The sequence below is a fragment of the Lissotriton helveticus genome, chromosome 4_1 (genome assembly GCF_964261635.1).
Source record: "Lissotriton helveticus chromosome 4_1, aLisHel1.1, whole genome shotgun sequence".
Classification (NCBI taxonomy): domain Eukaryota; kingdom Metazoa; phylum Chordata; class Amphibia; order Caudata; family Salamandridae; genus Lissotriton; species Lissotriton helveticus.
Genome location: NC_136063.1, coordinates 1,541,812,197 through 1,541,832,101, shown reverse-complemented (window position 1 = coordinate 1,541,832,101; position 19,905 = coordinate 1,541,812,197). Strand labels below are relative to the sequence as shown.

The following is a 19,905-nucleotide window of genomic DNA, read 5'->3' as shown; positions in this document are numbered from 1 at the left end:
AATGCAATAGGTCTCGCATTTACGCTGGTTTAAGCAAATGGCATTGTAAATGACAATGCCTTTTATTTATACTTTGAAAACCAAAACATTAATAAAGGGCATTGTCATTTACAATGTCAATAGCTCAAACTGCATAAATGCGAGACCTATTGCATTGCAAATGCTTGTTAAATAGAACGTTGGTGTTTGAACTGTCCCAAAGTTGGGAAAGACCTGTGGTTGCAAGACTATTTTTTAAAAAGTTTCTGGCTGGCGATGTTGTTCGATGCTGTATTTCTTGCCAGATTAGCAGGTTTAAAGTGTTTGCGGGGGCGTTCCTGATTTTGTGCCAACAGTTTATGTAGGCTCCCTGTCTTGCAAAGTGTTTATTGAACCCGAATTCCAATCTAATCTGAGCCACGGAGTCATAGGTTTGTATATTAAACTGGATCCTATAGGCTCTGATAATGGTGCTGCCCAGAGTTTGAGTCCCCTACTCTCAGGGCTTCACTACCATATGAGATGGTAGGTAAGGTTATGGATTGTGCGGCCTGGAGTAGAGGGGATAGCATGGGGCTTGTCAGCTTGGATCTTAGCTGCTTCAGAGATGTTGCTAAGATCAGTCCTCTCCTTCTGATTGTTTTGAGCTGACTGACGAATTGGCCGCCATTATCAATGGTTACGCCTAGCTATTTTTTATTTGACATGTTGTGAATTTCTAGCTTCCCCAGATGCCAGACAAGATATCTTTTCAAAGTCTACATATAGAATGCTGGATAGGGCCTGGCCACCCATTCTTGGAGCGTGTGTATTGCATACATTTAGGGTTTGCGTCAAATCTGCCATATAAATATTGAATAAGGCTGGGGCGAGCACGCACCCTTGTTTAAGCCCTTTGGTGGTAGGGATGCACCTGGAAAGATTTGTGCCATCGCCCAGTTTTACCTGCACCCAGGTTCATATGTGGAGGTATAGTAGCATGTCTAAGAGTGTGGGATTTTCCAGCTTGCTAGTTTCTTCCGCCCCCTTGTTCGATCTATGTAATCAAATGCTGCCCTGAATTCTATGAAGCAGAAATGCAATGCCTGTTTGGTTGCCTTGCCCATTTCCATGAGGAGTGACATGGTTAGGATGTTGGTTATTGTGCCAGTTTCTTTACAGAACCCAGTCTGCTTAAATGGAATAATGGAATCATTTCGTGTTCCATGGCCCAGTCTTGAAGTTCAACTAGTAAGGTGACCGAAAAGTATTTTGCCTCCATATCAAGCAGAGCAATGAGGCTGTCATTTTTTGGGGAGGTTTTGTCGCCTGATTCATGTATTGGAGAAATAACGGAGTCCTTCCACAAAGCTTTAAGGTAACCCATCTGCCCGATTTCACAGAAGAGCGGGTCTAATGTATCTGCTCAAAAATCTGCGCCTTGTTCAAAAAGGGCTGGTGGAATTCTGTTTGTTCTCCCTTGCTTCTGCCCATGGAGATTTGGTGCTTGATAATGGCTAAACAAGTTGGCCTCTCTGCATCCTGGTATATTGCAATGATGTCTTGAGTCATTGTTGTGATGACCTCCAGTTTCAAATAGGCCTGTTATTTCACTCTCCCGGTCGTTTCTTAATTGTTGGTGGAAGTGGGATTTCAGTGAGTGAGTCCAAGTCTCATTAGGAATGTGCAGTATCATTCCTGCGTCTAACGGGCGCATTGCTATGTTCATGAACACAGAAAGAGGATGTTTAAGGACCTAAAACCGCTACAACCCCCTATACACAGTTAAATCAACATGCTATGTTCACCAATGCCCAGAAGCGCATGGCTGTTTTTTAGTTTAGTTTAGTTTAGGAGTCGTGAAGCAGTTTAGCCCAGAATTCATCGTCCCTGGATTGTGTCTCAATAGTCTAAGGATCTTGTTGATCTAATTATTTTTAACTGTTTCTGTTTGTTTACTGTTAGCTGATGCCTCTGTACGCTGGGTATCCATCCTGCATCCCTAGCTTCATGGGGTGATCTGCATTTGATTGTAAAAGATAATATTCTTGATGGCTTGTGCCTGCCTGAAGTATTTCCCAGTATTTGCTAGCGAGGGTTTAGTTCTTTTGAGATTGATTGTGTAGTTGGACCAGGCTCCTTCCGGTGCGAATTCACATGGTGTTGCAATAGCCTGAAGAAGTACCTCTTGCGACCGATGGTCTCTGTCCCTCATGTCACCAAGGGAGAACGAGAGCATGCTGTGGGAAAATGAAAGGGAGACCAAAGTATAGTCTAATGTGGAGCATGTGGACTCTGTATAGTATGAAGCTGCAGGAGGGAAAGCGTCTGTGAATCTGCCCTATAGTATTCGAAAGTTGATGTGCTCTAGGTCTTCCATAAAGCTCTTGGACGTCTTACTTGCTCTGCCATGCAGGCTTTGCTTTTGTTCGGGAATGTTCCACGCAGATGACTGAGCCAATAGCTCTTCTGCAGATGAAGAGCCCGGAAGATGTAGATTGAAATCCCCTGAGAGAATGAGGTTTGGGGTATTCTGTTCACTTATGGTTTTTAAAAGATGGTCCATCAGGTGCCTAGCGCCTTGGGCTTTTCATTTTGGGTTTACGTAGGCATTAAAAATGATGATTTCCACGTTTTTCCATTTGATGTTGAGGGAGGTCTTGATTGTCTTGCCCTATGAGTAAGAAGGAATTTCATTTGCAGTGGATATGCTTGTTGTTGACACATAAGTTGCCAGCCCACCTGATAGACGCCCACATTGCGCTTTTCTGATTGCAGGTGTGTGAAAGCATATAAAACCCTGTAGTTGAGGTTCTGCCATCCATGTTTCCTGTAGCCGCACTATGTCATGAATCTATATGTGCTACAAACTCTGGGTCAGCTGCCTTGCTTCTAAGACCGCTGATATTCAGTGTGCAGAGGTGAATTGTTGACTTGGTCTGCTGAGCCCTTTCGTTCTGTTGTACATTTTGTCATTGCGTGGGGCCGTTAATAGTTCTGTAGATCTGCTGATTGTCTGAATATGCGGGTAATGGATGTGGTAGCTGCATAGGGTGGCTGGAGCGGTCAGTGTGTCCCTGCTCCCTTGACGTTGATTGGCTCTGCTCTCCCCTTAGAACTAAATAGGTGATTCCTCTGCCGCTGTTTTTATTCTTCCTGTTTCCGAGCAGTGGAAGGAGGTATCCTAATTCACGATAAGGTGATATACTTATCCCCCATGACTTGAATGTTTCATGTTCGTTTAGCACCTGGTTGACAAGGAGTGGAGACCTCCAAGTAGATTTGGTGATTGCTCTTCCTATGTGTGAGTCAGCCCTAATAAAGTCTATTGAGAGCAAGTCCGATTTTTTATGTCTTAGAGCTGGGATTGTTGCGAGTAACTGGAGACTATTGCTTCTGTTTAGGATGTCACAGTTCCTTTTTGAGTTGAACTCTGGTGTAAGGAGTAGGGGGCGGGAATGTGACTGCTCCCTGGACCTGGATCCCCATCGATGGACTTCACCCCCTTGGTGCCGGTTGAATATTTGCTGGTTCTGTACCCTGTCATCGCGTTATGCCCGAGCAGATGTTGTGGTTGTAGTTGGCCAGTTCCGAACTCATACCTTCTAATAGCCGGTGGGGGCCTTCTATATCTTCCTCTCCCTCCTATTGTCCCCTTATGTTGTCTGGCAGTGGTGAGGGGACCAGTGCTGGATTTTGGATCCCCCGCCACCTCTGTCCCCCAGCTCATGTAGGTTGTAGCTAGCAAAGCTGGGCCTGTGTTCATTATGGCTATACTGTTTGTAGCTGGTGCCAGATGTCCGAGTCCCTCTCTGAATACTGTGCTTGTGCAGATGCTGTCTAGTTTGTTGTAGCGTTCGTTTTACTAATTGGGATACTTGTGATCCCCGAGGGTGATTAAAGCCCACTTCTCTTGGGCCTCCTGTAGGACTTTCAACTTTAGGGTTCGACATAGCCGGGAAGGGGCCCCATTGTGATCACTGTTGATTGCACCGGTCTCCAGGCTGGTAGGATCTTTATTGTTTTCTGCTTGCAGAGTTAGGCTCGGTTTGGTTCCCTCCATATTTCCTTGGGGACAGAAGAGTGGGTAAACTGCAGGCAGGTTTACGACTGGTCTTTTGTAAAGACCTTTCTTCCTGATTTGGCCCTTTTGTTTGGCACTGTAGACTGAGCCATTTCCAGTTTGCGGCACTGGAGGATCAGTAGTGAGAGATTCCCTGGATGAGCTGCCATTTGCTTCAGTGTGTGAGATTTAATCTTGGCTTCCGCCTGGCCTAGCTCCTGGTTAGCTCTGTAATTGCGTTTAAAGCCTCCTTGTTACCCATAGACTCCTGTGTCAGATCGTTGAATAGGGTGGTCAGCGTTGATGGAAGGGATGATAATTTGTCCACTATCTGCCCACAGCCGCAAATTAGGTTTGCCTTCTGTTGGGCTCGGGTTATTCGTACGTTTAAGTTAAGCAGTTTTTCGTTGATCCGCCTAAGTAATGGGCCAGGGTATTAAGGAGCTCCAGCTGTAGATCCATCTTGTTTTACTGGTACTGTAGTGTCTTCCGTCCGTTACATGGTATTTACCAGGGAGTCCCACACTTTGCTGGTCCTGGCGTGGCGTGACCGCTTTGTTACGCCCTGCAACTGGGGCCTGCAGCCGGCTTCTCTTCATCCATCAAGATTGCGTTTGTTTGAGGCGATCTATGTGAGGAACCATGAATGGTGTCCAGGGAGTAGGATGCCACCAGGTCGGCGCACTCCTAGGAATCTAGGTATGAAAGATCTACCTGGTTATCCTGGGTGTCCAAGTTATCCTCCAGCGATTTCAATGCCTCTGCCCTTTTGTGGGTTTTAATGAGTCCTTGACCTGGTGGCATAAACAGCGACTTGGGTGAATTCCAGTGGACCTTAGGTGGGCCTGGCGGCGGTGCGTTGGTATAATTATCGGGTCCTGCACTACTCTAATCTCGACTTGGTTGTAGCCAGTGTGTAGATGGACTGTCTTTCGGAATGGTGCTCTGAGCGTGGTTCTGAACTGTGTGGGTTAAGTTCGGATTGGGGGGACCAGCTGCCTGAAGTGGCATTGGTACCAGCAAATCCATATCTCTCTAGGAAGGCTGAGATGTAGGAGTAATTATAGGGGGGGTCGGGGGAATATGAGGGGAACTGGGCTCTCTTTTGTTGAACCCCCCCCTGAGTTTTACAGGTTACGGAGTGCTTGATGGACCCCTCTGCCTGCCCTTCCCCTGCTTGGGGTGGTTCCGTGAGTAGCGTTGGCTGGAGAACTGTCTGTGTGGGTTTGATGGGATCCTACAAACCACGTACCCTGCTGCTTAAAAAAAAAAAACCTGGTGGAGCCTTGGTCCTTGAGAAAAAAGAATTTCTAGTAGATGTTAGGTTGTAAAAGGCAGGTTGTAGATAAAGAGGCCCAGACCAAGAGCCTCTCAATGTCCTCTTGAGGGGTGACCTGTGTCACTTGGTTGGGAGAGGCTGGCGTTGTCTGCTCAGTTGGGCCCTGTTTGTTTGCTTGGGCTTTCCTGCTGCGTTTGCTACCCCTTAGGTTGGTCGGGGAGAGGATCCCTAGTCCTCCCTGACTTCATTATCCTTCGGTGTTTATTGCAGCCTTTCTCTCTGCCCTGCTCATGGTGTGCTTGGTGGTTGACATAGGCTGTCTCTCAGACTTTTTCGGGGATGGAAAAGGCTGTGGACTGACTTTTCTTGCCTTTCTGGTCTTCCTGGCTTCTTTTAAACACTGACCGTAGCAAGGCCTGCAGCTGTAGGGGTAACTCAGACCTTGCAGGCACGAGATGGAGCGAACAGTCCGAGTAGTCCAAATCGTGTGGGCGTTGTAGGCGAGAGCCAGTGAGTGGGCTCCTGGGTGCTGCACCCAGCCTAGCTGAACCGCTTCTGCTGGCTACCGGGCCATGCTTTGGACGACGGCTGATGTGGCTTGCGCACTCAGTGCCTACCTTTGGTGCCTTTGATGTGTCTTCTGCTTTTGGTGCCGCTTCTTACCTTTCTTTGCCACTACTTGTGGGCGCATGAAGCCTTGTCGATTTTTGTTTTTTTCAGGGGGCTCACCGGAGAGCTTAGACGGGTTAGGGGGGGATCAACTGTGGCTACGATTGGTCTGTGGCTGTAGCTGCTGTCTGGAGTTGTGGTGGCGGCTCAGCTAGTCCCAGTCCCTGGCTTTAGTGACAGAGCTGGAAGGTGGAGAAGTGGAGGGGCTCCAGAGCGAGGGAATGCTATGTATGAATGGCTTCAGATCCTGGTTGCAGGGGCTTCCCCTATGTCATTTATTTGTTGAGTTTTTCAAGTCTATTGATTATGTCGATTTCCCTTTTTTCATATGTTTTTAAAATCTTTATTGAATGGAAATGAATATGTAAATACACGGATTCTTTGTACAATATTATTCACTTTATACGGTGCATTGTTTTTTATAATAACATATTTCACAAAAAAGAGAAATATATAAAAGATAAAAAAGATATAAACATTTATCAAATGCAAAACATAAATCATCAATAAAAATCTAATATCTAACTAGCTATCTTTTGAAGTGTTTTACTACAGTTGGACTATATATGTTAATATATCCAAACACTTAGATATCACAACAAAAGAGAATTCTTTTGCTACTTGGCTATAGACCTTTTTCAAATTTCAGGCGGCTCAGCTAGTCCCAGTCCCTGGCTTTGGTGACAGAGCTGGAAGGTGGAGAAGTGGAGGGGCTCCAGAGCGAGGGAATGCTATGTATGAATGGCTTCAGATCCTGGTTGCAGGGGCTTCCCCTATGTCATTTATTAAACCTTGTCTGTGAACATTCAATAAATTACACTTGTGTGGATATATTAATTATACAAGAGCGTTCGTTTCCTTGACTCACACCATGCATTATCCCATAACTCTTCCCACCCAGCTTCTATTCCGTTAATATATACCTTATATAGGCAGTTGCAGCAGCCTTCTGCTTTCCCAATCTGTGGGAAAGCAACTGTAATTCACTACCATTTTTAGCAGTGGCTGTTAAGAATTAAAATTGGACCCACCAACACTCCCTTTTCAGTAGTTTTTCAGTGATGTTGCCCATTTTATGTGGTTTATCTGTTCATCAATTTTTAACCCTAATTGAGATGCTTGAAGTTGGTTTCCACAATTATTTTGCTGTGTTTAGGTATCTATCAGTTGTCCTGATCATTGATTTTGTTTCGTTATACCTGTTGAAAGTGTTTTGGCAGCCAAATCTTTAGGCATTGGGTATTCAATTAAATAATAACTGTGAATCACAAGTTCAAAAAGTGGTTTACGTACCACTCAGCCCAGGTGTAGAAATGTATTGTTGTAACTTAAATTCTGTATGAAGTTTGCCTTAAGACAAAGAAAAATTCTTCTTTCTGCTCCTTATCCTGCAAAAATCATTGATCTCTTTGGACCATTAACCAATTCCTTCTTTGTCCAGGATACAGCTTAACACTAACACTGCAGCTAGACTGTCCCCCACCCTGTTTCTCAAAGCCATAGTGACACTTTTCAATCATCCTCGTAGCACATAATTCTTACCCTTTCGATAAAGTGAGAAAGTGATCATTTCGATTCATATGGATCTCTTGTAGCACATAATTCTCACCCTTTCGATAAAGTGAGAAAGTGATCATTACGATTCATATGGATCTCTGTTATTTCTTATAAGTACAATCTTGATGGCCATTTTAAATGTTTGTACCAATTGTTTTTCAGCACTTGTTGCAAAAGTCAAAGAGGTGTCTGATCCAGACTGGGCTCCTCCACCGGAAGTTACAATGGTATTGACAAAGGACAACTTTGACGAAGTTGTAAACAATGCAGACCTCATTTTGGTGGAGTTCTACGCCCCGTGGTAAAAATGCAGTTTTTTACTTTGTATTAGTCCATGTAATTTAGTAATCTAATTAGTCTTTATTTACAGTTGTTTTATTTTCATGTTACTGTAATTATTTTAAACAATGGAATGATTTAGATGCTTTGGTGCATGTTAAATATTAAGTTTTAAGCAGCTGCATTTCTATTTTTAAGCATGTGCTTTTCCTTTTTAGGACTCGCCTAGCGTTGCTGCGCACATGCGCAGCTCGCTCGGCTAGATTTATTGCTAATGAATACTTTTAGAAAAGGGCTATAAGCCCCGCACTTCATTTCAATTGGCTGGCGTCACCGTTTATGCTAAATGGTGGCCTGCCTTTGGCAATGAGCCATCTATGTTGCCTCCCGGCTGTTGTGCCTAAGTTTCTTATCAGAAGCTTCGTCATGCTGCCTTGCACGTGCCAGTCCGGCTCTCTGATTGATTGGGTCGGACAAAAGGAGACAGGGTGCCGCATGTTTATTTTTGCATTGCGCTTTCACTTTAAAGTGAAAGCGCAATGCAAAAGTAAACAGCGGGAATGACGAGTGCTTGTCTTTGTGCGGATTCCCAGTCTCAGCTGCTGTCGTTTTGCGACGTTCCTCCTCATTGCTAGAAGAGCCGAGTAATTATGTGCAGTGGGTGACCGAGATGTTACAGACACAGTGAAACTGCACCCATACCGCCTACCGCCCCAGGACTGTCTGGTCGCCCAAGGAGTGTGGGGCCCGCTGGAGAGAGCCGACCTCCGTCTGTGTGAAATGTGTAAAAACAGTTGATGGACAGAATGCAGAACAATGTCATACATTTACCCCAGTACAGAGATCTGGGCCTAAATACATCGTTTTGTTTGCTCACCATGCCATTCCAGTTTGAACCCAGACATATGCAAATCAGTCTTGACCTTGTGCCCCATGGGAACAGTCCAGCCCGAACTGCCAAGCCAGGTCCTCCCTGGACCTGAAACTAGCATCCTAGGGCCGGTTTCAGCCCTCATCAGCCAGTATAGCTTGATTCCAATGGAGGTAAGTGCTTGCATTGTTCAACACTCCGTCCATCATCCCCTTTGGTTTTGCTTTGTTTGCCCTAAGTTGGCAGGGTATGCCCAGACGTGGGTCCCTTGCTCACAATGCCACTGGATTCAAGCTAGCCTGGCTGATGGCTGATTAGCCAGAAACCGGTCCCAGGATGCTTGTTTCCGGTCCAGGGAATACATGGCTTGCCAGTTCGGGCTGGACTGTTCCCATGAGGCACAGGGTCAGACAAATTTGCATATAACCATGTCTGAACTGGGGTGGCGGAGTGAGCTAAAGAATTATGATGTATTAAACCCAGATCAGTTGACTGGGGGGTGAGTGCTTGCATTGCAACACTCCGTCCATCATCCCCTTTGGTTTTGCTCCGTCTGTGTGAGGTGCTGTGGAACCGGAGAGCTCTGATCTGGGTCTGCGAGGAGCTAGGGACGCAGAGATCCGTGCGGCGGACTGGACTCCGTGTGCCTCCCGCCCAGGGTTCCCAGCCTGGCTGGCCGTTCACCCTTAGCGCTGCGACCGCCACCAGGGAGACTGGACTGTCCTGCGGAGTGAGGTGAGTGATTGAGACCCAGCCCCCTCCAGAGGACGGGGGATAGTGATCCGAGTGTTAACCTTTTTGTCTGGTGAAGCTCCCCTGACTCCTCTCCCCTTGTCCTGTGCCGCCTGGAGCGTACACTACGGCCCTTGGACACACCCACCCACTGTTGCCTGGGCCTCCCGGGGCAGAGCAGGGCTGCTTATGCCGAGCACCACAGAAATGGCTGCAGGCTCGGAGCTTTAGGAGCTGTGACCGAGACAGGACCACATTTCAGTGCATAGAATTGAACGAAAACTGAGCAAACAAAGTGCTAATATAGTGTTTTCTTGACTAGATTTGTTCGAAGGTGTAAACTGTGCCTAACCCGTAGACCACTGGAGTAAAATGTGTTCCGTAAACTTGGTCGGCACGCAGGGCCTTGTTTGTGTATTCTTTGAAGTGGAGACCTGACAGCACGTTACGTCCCCTGCGTTATGCCCTATCTGGGGAAGCTTCCCTCACACTGTGCATTCTCCTTCCATTATATTGTGGGCCTCTTACTTGCCCCGTTGACTTTCATACCTTAATGATCTTCCTTCGTTATCAACTCTATATTCTGTTGACCTTTACCCTATCCACATTCGCCTGTCCTCTGGCTCTAAAGCTGCCTCTAACGCCTGGGCTTTCAGCAGCCCTTCCTCTGTCTTCTGCAGCCCTTACCATTTCTGCCCACGTTACCTTCTGTGCCTTCTACTGGACATGCCCTTGGTGTCTTCTGCCGCCCGATGTGTCTTCTGCCGCCCGATGTGTCTTCTGCCGCCCGATGTGTCTTCTGCCGCCCGATGTGTCTTCTGCCGCCCGATGTGTCTTCTGCCGCCCGATGTGTCTTCTGCCGCCCGATGTGTCTTCTGCCGCCCAATGTGTCTTCTGCCGCCCTTGCCCGATGTGTCTTTGGCTGCCCTTGCCCGATGGGTCTTTTGTTGCCCTTGCCCGATGGGTCTTTTGTTGCCCTTGCCCGATGGGTCTTTTGTTGCCCTTGCCCGATGGGTCTTTTGTTGCCCTTGCCCGATGGGTCTTTTGTTGCCCTTGCCCGATGGGTCTTTTGTTGCCCTTGCCTGATGGGTCTTTTGTTGCCCTTGCCCGATGGGTCTTTTGTTGCCCTTACCATCTGCAAGTCTTCTGCTGCTCTCAGCCAGTGTGTCTAGTGCTGATCTCACCCTGGGTGTGTGTGTCTTGTGCCGATCTCACCCTGGGGGTGTGTGTGGGTGTCTTGTGCTGCTCTCACCCCGGGTGTGTGTCGTGTGTGTCGTGTGTGTCGTGTGTGCCGTGTGTGTGTGTGTGTGTGTTGCTGATCTCACCCCGGGTGTGTGTGTGTGTTGCTGATCTCACCCCGGGTGTGTGTGTGTGTTGCTGATCTCACCCCGGGTGTGTGTGTGTGTGTTGCTGATCTGTTGTGCTGCCCTGGGGTTCTTGCTGCTTGTACGTGCTAATGCCTGCTTTTCCCTGCAGCTGCTGTGCGTATGCCCTGAGCTCTCTTACCCGCTGTGTTGTATCCTACCCATGCCTCTCAAGGATATCAACTTTTTGTTCCCCTCTGTGCATTTTGCTGCCCTTACCTTGTGTACTTACTGTGGACCTTACCTGGGGGGGGCTCATGCTGCTCTTACACACTTTACCTGCTGCCGGCCTCACCTTTGTCCCCTCTGGCTTAGTTTCCCCTCACCCTCTGGGTGGTTTGCTCCTATATTCACGGTTTCCCTAGCCCGCTGTGCTGTGTGCTATCTTTTTGTCACCCACTGATCTTTCTGCCCCCTACTCTCTCTGTCTTCTGTTCCCCCTCCCAGTGCTGTTCTGCTTCTCCGTCCCTGTGTGTGTTTCCTCACACCTTCATGCTTCCTGTATCCCACCCCTCTGTGTGCTCATCTGCCGCCCTGGTATCCCTCTCCATGCCCTGTGTTTTCATCACCCCTTGCTGTCTGTCCCGTGTGCTCATCTGCCACTCCTCGCCACCCCTGCATAGTCGCATTAGGTCGAAAGAACCCCCGCCCCGCAACATACCCAAACATCCCGCAAATAACACACAAGACACCAGTGTTAGATTGGGAAAAGTTGCTGCAGGTTTATTACATACAACGTTATGTAATCATGGTGGGTTATCTTACGGGCGATCCAAGGGCAGGCCGCATTCTCGCCACCTGCCCGCCTGATGAGCCAAGCAGCACCATGGCGAACCACCCATCTGCTGCGCCATTATGGTAATAAATCTACAATCTGCATTCCTCTGGTCCAGTCCCTTTCATTGCCCTGTGTCACCCCTTCCCAGGGTTTTAATTGGGATGAACAACCTGTGTGGGGAGGGGTCTTTCGAGGGGGCGTGACCTATGTAATTAAGGGCGTGGCTTTAAAGCACGTTAACTAAAAAGCTGTGGTTAGTACAGTGTGCCGCCCCACTGGTATTTTACTGCTTCTGTCTGTCATTGCATCCAAATATACAGTACAACTGACATTTCACCTATAGCAAGCCAGGACTATTTGCTTTGTTGATGGTTGTTAGTTCCATAAGATAAGTAAGTAACAGCTATGGCTTTGTTGAAGTAATTTCAATATTATGCACAATTCTGAAATGCGGAGACTGTGAAATAACCCGTCTCAGCACCTGTGTTTTTTTAAATTTATTTTTTATTTTATTTTTTTAGAACTGCTGGTGTTTGTTGGTGCTGAACACCAGCAGGACCCGGCCCACTTAAGGCCCTGCCCCTTCCTGTCCACTGTTTTCCATTCTGTGTGCTCATCTGCCCCCTTACATCCCCTGTACTCATACCGCTCCTTGCCCTGTGTTTTTTATCACTCCCTATTGTTCCTGTGTGCTCATTTGCCACTAATTACCGCTCTGCATCCCTCTGTTCTCAGCCCTCTCCTTGCCCTGTTTTAACCGCCCATTCCTGCCTCCGTGTTCCACTCCTATGTGCCCACCTCTGCCACCCCAGCATCCTTCTGTTCTTATCCCCTCCTTGCCCTGTATTATAATCACAACTTCCTGTGTTCTACTCTGTGAGCTCATCTGCCCCCCTGTAGTCATCCCTCTTTTGCCCTGTGTTTTCTTCACCTTTCCTGTCCCCTGTGTTACACTGTGTTTTCATCTGCCACTCCTCGGCTCCCCTGCTACACTCCGTTCTCCTTTCCTGGTGTTGTTATCGCCCTTTGTTGCCCCATGTGTTCCACTTCTCTGTGCACACATCTGCCACCCTCTGTTTTCGCCTGGTGTTTTCATCACCCCTCTCCTTGTCCTGCGTTTTCATCACTCCTTTCTTTCTCCAGTTTTCCACTCTGTGTGCTCATCTGCCACTCCTCGCTGCTCTTGCACCCCTCTGTTTTCACCCCTCTCCTTTTCCTGTATTTTCATAACCCCTTCTTGTCCCAGGTGCTCATCTGCCGCTCTTGTCATCCCTCTTCTTGTCCAGTGTTTTCATCACCCATTCCTGTCCCGTTTTCCACTGTGTGCTCATCTGCCACTCCTCGCTGCCCCTGCACCCCTCTGTTCTCATTCCTCTCCTTGCCATGTATTTTCATCACCCCTTGCTGACCCGTTTTCCACTGTGTGCTCGTCTAACTCGCGTCGCAGCCCCTGCACCCCTCTGTTCTCATTCCTCTCCTTACCATGTATTTTCATCACCCCTTGCTGACACGTTTTCCACTGTGTGCTCGTCTAACTCGCGTCGCGGCCCCTGCACCCCTCTGTTCTCATTCCTCTCCTTGCCATGTATTTTCATCACCCCTTGCTGACACGTTTTCCACTGTGTGCTCGTCTAACTCGCGTCGCGGCCCCTGCACCCCTCTGTTCTCATTCCTCTCCTTGCCATGTATTTTCATCACCCCTTGCTGACACGTTTTCCACTGTGTGCTCGTCTAACTCGCGTCGCAGCCCCTGCACCCCTCTGTTCTCATTCCTCTCCTTACCATGTATTTTCATCACCCCTTGCTGACCCGTTTTCCACTCTGTTCTCGTCTACCTCCAAACGTCCAAGAGTAGGCCGTTAATTTTTACCTCTACTATCTTCTTACGCACTCATACACTCACCTCAGAGCACTTGTCAATAACGGATCTTGCTCTATCCTAGGACATTGCATATTGCTCAGAAATTAGCTGGTACCGCCACATCCAACAAGCATTAAAAACGCTATAGGTCTCGCCTTTCATTAAGTTAAAGCCATCTGCTTTGCTAAACAATACCATCAGCAAAGAAAATGACTTTAACTTCATCAAAGGCGAGACCTATTGCATTTTCAATGCTTGTTTTTTTGTTTGTTTTCCAACACTACATCTCATGTGGCTAGGTTTGTCAGTAGTGGGGCCCTCCTACAGAAACTTCATAGCATACGTTGTAATCTGAGTTATTTGCAATGCTTGTAGATTTTTCTTGACGCTTTTGAGGTATGCTTGTTTCCTGCTTGCAGTTCTGGGCGGAGGATCCTGCCTGTTGCCTGCCTCTCCAGAGTAGGGTGCATGTTCGGTTTACACTAGCATAAATAATCACAGAGCTATTCATGTATAAAGCCATAATATTAGGCAGAGAGGAAGTCATGCTAACAGATTTTGCAGTCATTGCATACAGTTAATTATCTAGGCTAGTAGGCCGAAATGTGAGCTGTTGGCATGCCACAGCTACAAGTGTGCCCAGCACAGCATGTAGTGGTAATTGGTATTTTTACATTTTATTGGTAGGTTATTGTAACAAAACAGAACAGGTGTATTTGTAAATCGCACGGTTACCCGAAGGTGTCCTGGCACTGAATTACAGTTGTTTATTCTTACCCAACTCAGTGGTGCTCATTTTATTATTGACCTTAAATGGATGAAAGGCTGAATGGACCCGCCGGGATTTGAACCTATGACCATGAGGTCGAACACAGGCCCCTGCAGTGGCTGCTTTAGTCCACTGAGCCACCAGACCCGGCTTAGTGTAAAGAGTTGTTGTTCTTTCTGGAAAAACCATGTGCAATGAACCTGAACAGAAAGTGCTCCTGCCAGTACTCTTTGGTAGGCGCCCCTCCTTACTGTGAATCTATCAAAATCTGGGCTCATGATGACGACTCACCAGTTTTGGGGCTCTACCTCCGGGCAACTTGTGTGTGGGCAGTACGTTTATGACCAATTTGATCAATCCTGACGAGTGGGTTCCTTTAGGAGTAACGGATTGGACTGAAGACATGTCTGGTTGTGGTCATCGATGTTCGTTTTATCCATTCTAATGGCCCAGAAAGTTCCGAAATCTGGTCGGAAGCTGTACGTCTGTTCCGTGCAGGCATTCGTCCAGAGCTAGCACAGTGTATCTGATTCCTAGGCATATGAAACAGGACCGCAAGAGTTTCCTTCTGACGTCTAAGAAGTTGTCGAAGGCAAATGCTGTGCTTTAATTTAATCTACTGCCACACTCCCTATTGCATAGACTTGCTGCTTTAAATTTCCAGGGTTGGGTGATCTTAAGTGGTAGTAGTAAAAATCTGCATCTGATCAATTTGAGGTGTCGAATGGTTCAAATTGATAGATGGATGTGGTTGTTGTGGAGGGGATGTGAAAAATGGCAAAAGTAACTGTGCACTTGGTAGGTTTGCAAATGCCTCTAAGTTGGTTCTGAAACAAATGTACTTGGTGGCTACTTTGGCCGTTGTTTTAAAAAGGGTCTAGTCCGGTCTGTACTCCCAAAGTCCTTTAGGTGGAGTTTATTCAAGATCTTCTCTGGGTGCCACACTCCTTTTTGGGAAAGGTTACTAGTTGTTTCCAAAGCCTTTTAGGGTATCGTCGGGTGCCCTTCTCCGCCTCTGACAGTAGTTCACGAAGCTGAGGTCTGCTAATGAGGGTATATTCAACAGGTCAAACTCAAGCCTTAGCTGGCTAAGGGGGCGTAGTAGTCGCCAGAGCAAATGGAGCCCGAATTGTTACTGAATACAGCCTCTGTAAGCTCTTTTGAAGTTGCAGGGCAGAGATGGGAGAGCTATATAAGAGTGCTGGGACCACTTTAGCCTTAAATATGTCCTAAATATAAGAGCTTTTCAGGCATTTTATTTGTTATGAGATGTGCCCCAATTGGTTTTACAAAAAGGAGCAGCGAGCAGTCTAGGCTATGCTTTGGTGGTCACATTTCTATTTATCACCTATTCAAACACCTAAATAATGGAATGCCTCTGTTATTGAAATGGTTTGATTGTTGATACTCCATGAGTATGCAGTCTTACCGAGCAGAATTTCATAATTTGTGTCTTTACCAGATTTAGTTTTAGCTCGTTCTAGTTGCTGTAGGTGTTGAGACAGATTAGGGTACTTTGGAGGCCTGTTTGTGCTTGGTCAAGCAATACATTATTATCGGCATACTGTAATAAGGCCACATGCTCACAACTTGGTCTCGATGGATAGCCTCGGGTCAGTAGGAGATGGTAATACTTCAGCAGTGTAGACGTTGAAAAGAGTTGGCCTTGCTTTAAGCCCCAGTTGGTTGAAATTTTCTTTTAGATTGTGGAGCCAGTACCCAGCTTTATACGGACCCAAGGGTCCATGTGTAGCAATCTGATTGCCTTGAGTAGTTAGTGTGGAATTCCTCATGCTCCCAATTTTGCCCATAGGATGCCCCTGTTCACTTTGTCAAATGCTACACTATAGTCCAGGAAGCAGACATTGAGAAACAAGTATTGTTTTAAGGCCTTATTTCCAAGTAGACTGATTTCAAAAATGTAATTGAGGGTTTCACAGCCTTACTTAAACCCTTTCTCGAATTTCGGGAGAATGTTCTGATTGGAGACCCAGTCTTCTAGTTCTTCTAATAGTATTCCAGCAAGGGCTTTAGCCTCAACGTCCAATAGAGCGAAGGTTCTATAATTTTGTGGTTCATTCCTCTGGCCCTTTTCATAAGTGGGTTGAAGAATTGAGCCTCGCCAGTTGTCAGGATAATGTTATTTGATGATATGCCTGAGTAAAGAGATAGGAGTGAGCAGCAAGCTAAGTCTTGCTTGGACACTGCAATGCCAGGAGCAACTTTTGTTTTAATGCCATAATCGCTGTTATCACTTTGTCACTGGTGATGCGGAATGCAGAATTTTAAATATGCTGTTGCTTGTTTGTGTCCGGGAGCTGTTGGACGAGCTTGAACCTATATTTGAATGTCGGTGGAAGGAATGCATTTGCTGTTATTTGTTGATTGAGCATAGTAGAGGTCTGACAAATAATTCAATTGATAAACAAACCTGGGATGTTTAACTGACTACTCAGGTGAGATTAGGTTGTGAATTAGGCTCCAAAATGCCAAGCTGTCTTTGGTATGATTCAGTTTATTGATGTCAAACCATCTCTTAGCTTCAAAATGTTGCTAACCATTGAGAGTTGTTATGGCACTGTTGGCTTCATTGTCACATGAGTGCCTTTTTAATTTATTGCTTTCCCAAGATCTTGGCTCAAGTAACCACCAAGTGGTGGATGTAGCATTCTCAGTTTGTGCCTCTTTGCCCAGAGTGTCAAGCCTATTTGTTGGCACGTTTATGCTGATCTAACATGGATTTCATAATTGTAGAGCATCCGGAACTGATCATGTCTGTTACATTGTGCTGGGCAAAGTTGGTGCTAAGGATATGACCTTCAGCTTGCCTCCATTGTTTATATAATTACCGAATCCATTTTATTTTGAATTAGCAAGTGGTGGTGTTCTCGGTCGAATTTCTTGTCTAGGTGTCATTGAGCTTTGGCGTCCAATACATTTTTAACACTTGATGAAAGTGGTCACTTTAGTCGCTATGTACAATTTGAAAGGATTCAATTTCTGGTAGAAGATGTGGAGTGACCAGGGTATATTCCAGAGCTGAAGCAGAGTGTGCTACTGTCTCTGCTCCCAATGCAGTAAGTCCAACACAGTGCCCCCTGCACTTTGAGGCCATCAATCTCTACCCAACATCAGTCTGCATAGTGGCGCCAGTGAATACCTTCAGCAAATGGCCGCAGTGCATGGAGGTTGAGGAGTTTCAAATTAAGATCTCTTGCATATCCAGGAATTCTTCATCCCTTCTATTCCCACGGTCTTAGACCAGACACAAAGAAGCATCATCTTACATTGTCACTGTGCTACCTCTTGTCTGTTAACTGTTGCTACAGGTGCCTCTTTTCTTACCCTAACCATGAGCTTCCTTGCCAGATCATTCAACCTCCTGGCAACTCACCGGTTGCTACTAGGCCCTTATGGCTCAGAATGGCAGTAGGAGACTGTCCTGTTACCACCGGCATACACCTGACACCATCCTTGCGATGCTCCTCTGGCAACTTGTATTGTGCTGCATTTTTCATGCTGTGCCCTTTGCTTTAAGCCCGATTTTCATACTTCTTGCTGCGTCTAACAGGCTACAGCCTCCTGGGCTCTAAAAAATATTGGCTATTATCTCACAAGCATCGCTGAACAGAATGAAGATAAGTGATGTCCTAGTCCGTGATGGTGGCAATACATACCATGTAGCATGTTTCTGGACCATATGATGCATGGGTCGACAAGGGTGGTCACTGTCCTACAAGGCAAACATGACTTCTCTCAGGAGGTCACAAAATTGGCTCTCCCAACAGGCCAGGGCAAATAAAATAGGTAGGGCAGTAATCTCATCATTGATTAGTCAGCCATGACTTTATAGCCTTATAATCTTTCAACTCGATTAACGGGACCATTAAAGATTTGTCCTCCCTTTCATTTTTGTAAAAAAAAATTTTTATTGCAGCTTTCAAGTTTGTTCAAACATTCCGATATTCAATTCAGTTGCTCATCTCCTTAGAACATAGCCCCCCAAAAAAGGAGTTGTACACGGCCATTCAGCTCACACCCCGGAGGTCGAGCGGCATCATACAATGGAGCACTACTATCTTACAGGTATAGAAACGTTCTAATATGGCTGAACCGTTACCCGTATCCAAGACTGCTTTACTTTCTTCTCAACTCTCTCGCTCCTCACCCGTTGAGCTGCTAACAGAACTATATACACATTCCTCCCCAAGAAAAATCCCCAACCCCAGCCCCCTATATCTCCTACCCCCCCTCTGCCCCCTGTCCCAGCCCCCCCTCCAGGTGTGTCAGAGTTCCACGAGAGGAAGTCAGAATCCCACACGAGTAGTGCAAGTCCGAGACCGGCAATCAGGATTGATCAACAGAGGAATACAGCCATCACGTGGGTGCGGGGCAATCCAAGGTAAAGGACTCGGCCGCTCTCAAACCCAGGCTAACGCAATGAGAGTGCAGGGCTATGCGCAGGGGAGCCCTCGCTGTCCGAGCGCGTGATGTCCATAACCAATCACTCCCATGCTCGGGCACACTCCAGAGCAGTGTCAGTACCCGCCCTAAGCGCCATCTGTAGTCGTACCTCCCCCTCTCAGCGGGCCCATTTGCTGAGCTCCGTTCTCCATCTCTCCACCGTAGGACCCCTATTCGCCTTCCATTGGGATGTTATGGTTCGTTTTTGCTAAGAGCAGTCCCAGGTCTAGGAACTTACTAGTGATTTTATTCTTAGATGTATGTGGGAACCAGTGGAGTATGCAGTGCGCCATTGTGAGTTGTAAATCCCTCTCAGTGATTTCTCGCAGGCTCTCCACTACCCCCTGCCAGAAGGACCCCAGTGCCGGGCAGGACCAGAACATGTGTTTGAAATCGGCCACCTCTGCCGGGCAGCGTGGACAGGCCGCCGGGTGTGATGGGAAGTACTTATGTAATTTGTCCGGGATAAGGTATGCCCTGTGCAGGATATAAAAATGCACCAACTGAAACCTCGCGTTGCGCGTCCCTTTCCAGGCCGGTTCCACTATACCAGGCCACGCCGTCTCGGGGATCTCCGTCATTAAATCCGCCTCCCATTTCGCCTTCAGAGCCAATAACGGGGTTAAAACTTCCATTGTCATGCGCCTGTAGAGGCACGTAATGGCCTTGACCGTCCCCGCAGCCGTCATCCGGTACTGACAACCCATGGACAGAGGCGGTTCCGTCGCACCCGACCTCCAGTGTCTACGGATCGCTGCTGTCAGCGCCGCATGAAGGAGGAAATCTCCCCCCGGAATCTCAAAGCGATCCCTCAATAGGTCGAAAGGCATCAGCACACCGTCCTCAAATAGGTCACCAATGGTCGCTAGACCCTGCTGTTCCCAGTCTGCCAACCGGTTCCACGTGCCTCCATGCGAGAGCGCTTTGCACAGCCTGAGAGGGATCTCAGGAGTGTATGGAACCGCAATGCGTCCCCTCCGCAGATATCTGTGCCAACACTTTCGAGCCGTCGCGAACTCTTGGGTGAGATGGAGGTCCCCCATCGGGAGGCCCAGGACGATCCGGGACAGCACCTGTATCGGGCCTGCCGGTTCACCATTCGCGTCCTCTTCTCTCGTGGCTCTCGACACCCATTGCGTCAGCCATTGCAACTGGGCCGCCAGGTAATGTAGTTCGTAATCCGGCACCGCAAGCCCCCCTTCACCCCGAGACCGTAGAAGCATGGTGTGTGCCACTCTGCATCTGCCCGAGCCCCAGAGAA

At 47.4% G+C, this 19,905-nt stretch overlaps 1 protein-coding gene across 1 annotated transcript in view; it reads left to right on the top strand.

The window, feature by feature from the left end:
* Positions 1 to 19,905, top strand: part of LOC144829237 (protein disulfide-isomerase A4-like) — a 110,398-nt gene that overhangs the window by 42,307 nt on the left and 48,186 nt on the right. Inside the window, exon 4 of the mRNA XM_078688171.1 lies at positions 7,689 to 7,827. Within this exon, the coding sequence (XP_078544297.1) occupies positions 7,689 to 7,827 (139 nt within the window). The remainder of the gene's footprint in view (positions 1 to 7,688; positions 7,828 to 19,905) is intronic.